The following is a 7,131-nucleotide window of genomic DNA, read 5'->3' on the forward strand; positions in this document are numbered from 1 at the left end:
CTGTTTTCACTACTAAAAAAATTTTTTTTTAATGTTTATTTACTTTTGAGAGAGAGAGACACACACACACAGAATCCAAAGCAGGGTCCAGGTTCTGAGCTGTCAGCACAGAACCTGATGCAGGGCTAGAACTCCCAAATTGTGAGACCAAATTCAGGCGCTTAACCTGAGCTGAGCTGAAGTCAGGCACTTAACTGACTGAGCCTCCAAGGTGCCTCTGTTTTCACTACTTTTATCCAACAAAGTACTTGAAGTTCTAGCCAGGATAATTAGTCTAGAAAAAGAAATAAATGGCATCAAAACTGGAAAGGAAGAAGTAAAATTATCTGTTTGCTGATATGATTTTATATATAGAAAACCCTGAAGATTCCACATAAACAAATGGTTAGAAATGAATTCAGCAAATTAGCAGAATATAGGCAGCACATAAAAGTCAGTTACATTTCTATACACGAACAATGAACAATGTGAAAAGGAAATGACAAAAACAATTTCATTTATAACAGCATCAAAAAGAATAAATGTTTAGGAATTAGAACTTAACCAAGGAGGTGAGAGGTTTTTTACAATGAAAACTACAAAACATTGTCTAAAGAAATTGGTGAATTTTACAGAAACGTAATCAATTTAATTTCACAAATAAATGGAAACACATCTGACGTTCATGGATTGGAAGATATAATATTGTTAAAATGTCAATACTCAAAAAAAAGTCAGTCCTATTCAAACTGATCTACTGACTCAGTGCAGTCCCTATCAAAATCCCAATGACTTTTTTTTTTGTTTTTGGGGTTTTTTTTTGGCACAAATAGAAAAACTGGGGCTCAGCCAGTTAAGTGCCTAACTCTTGATTTTGGTTCAGGTCACGGATTGTGAGTTGGAGCCCCACGTTGGGCTCTGTGCTGACAGGGTGGAGCCTGCTTCAGAGTCTCTGTCTCCTTCTCTTTTTGCCTCTCCCCCGTGCTCTCTCTTTCCCTCTCTCTCAAAAATAAATAAACGTTAAAAAAAAAAACACCTGAAAAACGAAGTAAGTCACTTCATACCGTTACAGTTTTATTCAGGGTAACTTACCGACAGGGAGGGATCTGTAAGTTCAACAATGGTACGAGGCCATTCTCCATCCTCATTCTGCTGTGATTCCCTGCCCAGTCCAGACCTTAATTCCCAGCTTTTATGGAGAAGGGCATGGTGGTGAGATCACAGCGTAGTTATCTAACGTGGCATCATCTGTGTGCAAGAGGATCTCTACTAGTTACCTGAAGTGGAGTCTTCTGTCTTCCACTTTAGGAAAGATCAGAACAAACCTTCCTGAGTTTTGGTCAGGGCATACATTAACTTCTATGGGGCCTGGAACATGTAGCCCCAAGAGGTCATTGAGCATGAAAAAGATGGAATTACTGTTATCAGCACTCCTACCAAAAGGAATAAAACTGGAAGACTCACACTTTCTGATTTTAAAACTTACTACAAAGCTACAGTATTCAAAAGTGTGGTACTGGCGTTAAGACAGACACGTGGACCAATGAAACAGAATGAGGATTCCAGGCGCACCTGGGTGGTTCAGTGGGTTAAGCCTCTGACTTGGGCTCAAGTCATGATCTCACGGTTTGCAGGTTCAAGCCCTGTGTCAGGTTCTGTTCTGACAGCTCAGAGCCTAGAGCCTGCTTCAGATTCTGTGTGTGTCTCTCTCTCTTCCCCTCCCCGCTTGCTGTCTGTCTCTCTCTCTCTTTCTCTCTCTCTCAAAAATAAATAAAACACTAACATTTTTTTTTAAAGATTCCAGAAATAAATCCTTGCAGATATAGTCACGTCATTTTTGACAAGGGTGTCAAGACCATTCCCTGGGGAAAAGGACAGTCTTTTCAGCAAGTGGTGCTGGAAGAACTGGATATTCACATACAAAAAAATGAAGTTGGACCCTTACCTAACACCATATACATAAATTAACTCAAAATGGATCAAAGACTTAAACATAAGACCTAAGCCAATAAAACTCTCAGGAGGAAACTTAGGACAAAATCTTCACAACATTGGATTTGGCAATGATTTCTTGGATACGACACCAAAGTCACAGGTAACAAAAAAAAAAAAAAATAGACAAATTTGACTTAATGAAAATTAAAAATGTGCATTAAAAATGCTATTAACAGAATAAAAAGGCAATCCATAGAATGAGAGAATATATCTGCAAATTATATATCTGGTAAACAGTTAATATCCACAACTCCTAAAACTCAACAACAACAAAAATGGACAACCTTATTTAAAAATGGGCAAAGGACTTGAATGGACATTTCTCTAAAGAAGACATACAAATGGCTAGCAAGCACATGAAAGAATGCTCCACATCACTCATTTTTCAGGAAATGCAAACCTAAACTACAATGAGGTACCACCTCACACCCATTAGGATGGCTACTATCAAAAACCCAGAAAACAACCAGTGTTGTTGATGCTGTGGAAAAAAGGGAACTCCCATCCACTCTTGGTGGGAATGTAAAATGGTATAGCCACTGTGGAAAACAATATGACAGTTCCTCAAAAAATTAAAAATGGAATTACCACATGGTCCAGTAATTTCCCTTCTGGGTATATACCCAAAGAACTGAAAGCAGGATGCTGAAGAGATGTTGAAACACCCATAGTCACAGTAGCATTATTCATAATAGCGAAACATGGAAATAATCCCAGAGTCCATTGATGGATAAATGGATAAACAAAATGGGATATATACACATATATATGTATATATATGTATATATGCGTGTGTGTGTGTGTGTGTGTGTATACATGCATATATATACAGTGGACTGTTAGTCAGCCTTAAGAAGGAAGGAGAGGGGCGCCTGGGTGGCGCGGTTGGTTGAGCGTCCGACTTCAGCCAGGTCACGATCTCACGGTCCGTGAGTTCGAGCCCCGCGTCGGGCTCTGGGCTGATGGCTCAGAGCCTGGAGCCTGTTTCCGATTCTGTGTCTCCCTCTTTCTCTGTCCCTCCCCTGTTCATGCTGTCTCTCTCTGTCCCAAAAATAAATAAAAAAATTAAAAAAAAAAAAAAAAAAAAAAAAAGAAGGAAGGAGATTCTGCAGTATGCTATGACATGAATGAATCTTGGGGGCATTAAGCTAAGTGAAACAAGCAAATAACATAAGATGGCTATTGTATAATTCCACTTATATAAAGTACTTAGAAGAGTCAAAATCATAGAGACAGAAAGTAGAAGAACAGAAAGCCCTGTTGTCAGGGCTGGGGGAAGGGGACAATGGATGGTTATTGTTTAATGGGCATATCTTTTAAGTTTTAAAAGATGAAAGGAGTTCTGGAGATGGATCGTGGTGATGGTTGCCAACAATATGAATGGATTTAATACCACACAAGGATACACTTAAAATGATTAAGATGGTAACTATTATGTGTATTTTACCACAATAAAAAATATCTGCAAAAGAAAATTGGACTAGCATGACCTCGCACATCTAAATGAGTGAAAAAACTGTCAGTAAATGAAAGAACACATTTACCTGGTCCCTCATTTTCTAAAAGAGCTATTGACACTTGCTCTTATATTGCAACTGAGTCCTCTGTCTCCATATTTTCTTGTTCTTCTAGATAAGACCATGACAGGTCACAGTGGGTAAGTCAAGGTCATTTCTATCACCCTGGCCTGGTCAGAGGGATATTGTGTGATTATCTGATTGGTCCACTGAATCACTAACCAGGTGACTTCCAGATCTTTGGCTATTTTGCATTATGATAATTGGCCAAGAGTTTTTTCTGGATACTTTGGACAATTTAGATGTAGTTTGAAAGTCTTTCCTGGTTCTGTTTTAATTTTTAAAAAATTGCTGATTGAGTGAAATATTAATAAGGCTGAGGTAAGGCTCCTGCGATAAAGTAATCCATTAACAAATCCATGATTTAAAGGATTAGAGGTTTATTTTCTTCTCACTTAAAATTCTGAAGTGAACGTTCCAGGTTGGTAGGTGATTCATCTCCCTGATGTGAGCAAAGCGATCCAAGTGCCTAGAGGCTTGGGAAATTATGATTGAAGCAATGGATGGAGGGTGGTAGGGTAGCATTATACTGGTATTCCCCAATTTTTCTGGAATATCCCCCTCCTCCTAGATAGGGCATTACTCCTCATATTCAACATTTGTGTAGAGTGTGCTTTCTCCTGAGAGGTGGATCGGAAAAGTATAAAACAGCTCTGGCCAATTTATTGCGGTTAAATATAGCACTAGAAGCTTCTTAGTAGAATTACATCCAGTTCAGCTTAAGCCAACATATATTTTTGAACGTTTGCCACACGTAGCAGAAGCTGAGAGGTGTGGTAGCAATGGTGAGGCAGGAAGTCCCTGGGCCTGTAGTTACTTGTTTTCTCTGGTGGCCTTTCCACCTGCTGTTATTCTCTTCAGAGCGGACTTCACTTCCTGGTTCCTCAGGGTATAGATGAGGGGGTTCAGTAATGGAGTGACAACAGTGTAAAACACAGCCACTGCCCCATCCAGGGGACTCTTGGAGCCAGCCCTGAGGTAGGTGAAAATGCAGGGGACATAGTAGACTGTGACCACGGTTAGGTGGGAGCCGCAGGTGGAGAAGGCTCGGCGCCGCCCATCAGCAGTGCGTATCTTGAGGATGGCGCGGACTATGCAGGCGTAGGAGAGCAGAATTAACATGAAGCAACTGGCAGCCACCACCCCAATGTCCACAAAGGTCACAAGCTCATTGACGGTTGTGTCAGCACAGGCCAGTCTCAATACTGCAGGGATGTCACAGAAAAAATAATCCACTTGGTTGGGCCCACAGTATGGCAGACGGAAGGTCAGGGTGGCCTGGACAGACCCATGGATGGAGCCGGCCACCCAAGCCCCAGCCACGAGGATGGTGCATAACCTCCCATTCATGAGCACGGGGTAGCGCAGGGGCTGGCATATTGCCAGGTACCTGTCGTAGGCCATCAAGGTGTAGAGGAAACACTGGGTGCTGCCCAGGAAGTGAAAGAAATACAGTTGAGCCACACAGCCACCAAAGGGCATTGCCTTGCTGGCAAGAGTAAAATCCAATAGTAGCCGGGGGACAATAACTGAGGAGAGCCACATGTCCAGGAATGAGAGCACGCCCAGAAGAATGTACATGGGGCGAGCGTGGAGCTTTGGGTCAGCCCACACGGTGAGCAGAATGAGCAGGTTCCCCAGCTGAGTCAGGATGTAAATGATGAAGAAGACCAGGAAGAGGAGGGTCCTCAGACTGGGGGGGTGAGGTAAGCCCAGGAGAACGAAGCCTGTCACGACGGGGTCCAGGGATGTGTTTTTGGTCTCTCCCATGTCTTTCTGTAGTCTGTGGAGATGAATGGTGAAGTCAGACAAGGGAAATATCCACAGGAGGTGGTGAGAGAATGGTTTCATCTCATGACCAGAGTCTAGGGGGGATACAGAGGACTTCTTTATTTTAAAGTAGAAAGCATTTGCCATCAGTCATCTGGTTTTGCTCTGCAAGACAAGCCCTCAGAGGCTGGTTGATTTCTAGATGTCCTGACATACTCCTTCTATGGGAGATACTATTTCAAGTATTGGAAGCCAAGGCACAAGGTTATGTCTTAATAACAGTGTTAGTGAATATGATGGGTCTGTAACCCCAAGGGGGACCACAGAGAAATGGATTTTGGAGCAATGTGGACCAGTTACTCCGTAATTACCATCCCTATTGTTGGAATGGACTTCTCAAAATGTCTCTTGTAGATCTATAAGAATCTTTGAAATCTAGCCCTTATATATTTCTATAATCTTCTTTCCTTTGGCTCCCTCAGAGCACCAAGGACCTTCTGGCCCCACTTCTGGAGTATACTGATTCATCTCAACACAGTCTCATTCCTCAGGACTCACTTGGCTGTCACTTCCTTTGGGAAGAGTTTTTCTCCCTTAGAAGACAATCTTCTTGGAGATACGAATTTATATTGTAAACGACAGTTGCAGCACAGTGTGATGAGAGCTATTTGTCTAAATGCTCCCTGGTTTCTTCTATTAGATTATAAGCTCCTTCAGAGCAAAGACCAAGTCTTTTTTGTTCTTTTATTGTATCTGCAGCACCTGCCACAGTGTTTGGCAACAGTAAGGTAATTAATAAATGTTGGCTGATTGTCTGACTGAATGGCTTTTGCCAACTTGGGTTAGTCCTGCATCCTGTTTCCCTGTGTGATCACATCTCTCCTGCTTTGTGTCACAAAGTCAGCACTGACGGGTGAGGGGACTGGCCACATACTTCAGCAGTGTGAGTCTGTCCCCAGCGTAAACAAAGTCAAAGGCATCACCCATGTTTTCTGTTTGCCTTAGAATGTTATTTAACTTTATTGATTGACCTCAGTAGTTTATTGGTTTTGGTGATTTGGATTATAACAGATTGATTTTTATAGGACTTCACCTTTGGTGTGTTATTATTTTAAGATCTTATTTGACTTTCAACAAATGAGATTCTCAAAAACACTTTAAAGGTATTAAACACCTGAGCACCATATTATTTAAAACCTCCCTTTGATGAATGGTTTGTTCGAAAAAAAAGTTTTTTTCTCCAAATAGTGTTTTAGGTATTTTTACCTAGGCTTAAACTAAAAGATCTTGTAATTCTTAAGAAATAACAAAAAAAAAAAATTTAAACTGATAAGAGGTTAGTTATACGGAGGTGGGAACATCAACAGATCTAACTGCTGGGATGTTGTTAAAAATGTAGGGGTGTCTGGGTGGCTCAGTCGGTTAAACGTCCAACTTCAGCTCAGGTCATGATCTCGTGGTCTGTGAGTTCGAGCCCCGCGTCGGGCTCTGTGCTGACAGCTCAGAGTCTGGAGCCTGTTTCAGATTCTGTGTCTCCCTCTCTCTCTGACCCTCCCCTGTTCATGCTCTGTCTCTCTCTGTTTCAAAAATAAATAAACATTAAAAAAATTTTAAAAATGCTTTTATAAACATTAATCTCAAACATATACATACATATATGTAAAGATTTTATTTTATTTATTTTGAAGGCTTTATTTATTTATTTATTTATTTATTTATTATTTATTTGTTTTAAGTAGGCTTTAAGCTCAACATGGGGCTTGAACTTACAACCCTGAGATCAAGAGTTGCGTGCTCTACTGACAGACCC

The 7,131-nt window shown here is 41.0% G+C and overlaps 1 protein-coding gene across 1 annotated transcript; it reads right to left on the reverse strand.

The window, feature by feature from the left end:
• Positions 1 to 4,364: 4,364 nt before the first annotated feature.
• Positions 4,365 to 5,381, reverse strand: LOC144616541 (olfactory receptor 10G2). The gene has a single exon (XM_078447684.2). The coding sequence runs from the start codon at positions 5,319 to 5,321 to the stop codon at positions 4,365 to 4,367; it is 957 nt and encodes a 318-aa protein (XP_078303810.2). The 5' UTR covers positions 5,322 to 5,381.
• Positions 5,382 to 7,131: the final 1,750 nt, after the last annotated feature.

Source organism: Panthera onca, chromosome B3 (genome assembly GCF_046562875.1).
Source record: "Panthera onca isolate mPanOnc1 chromosome B3, mPanOnc1 haplotype 2, whole genome shotgun sequence".
Lineage (NCBI taxonomy): Eukaryota > Metazoa > Chordata > Mammalia > Carnivora > Felidae > Panthera > Panthera onca.

What these genes read in the sequence shown, in the direction of transcription:
- LOC144616541 (XM_078447684.2), bottom strand. Translation starts at nt 5,321, where the DNA reads ATGGGAGAGACCAAAAACACATCCCTGGACCCCGTCGTGACAGGCTTC.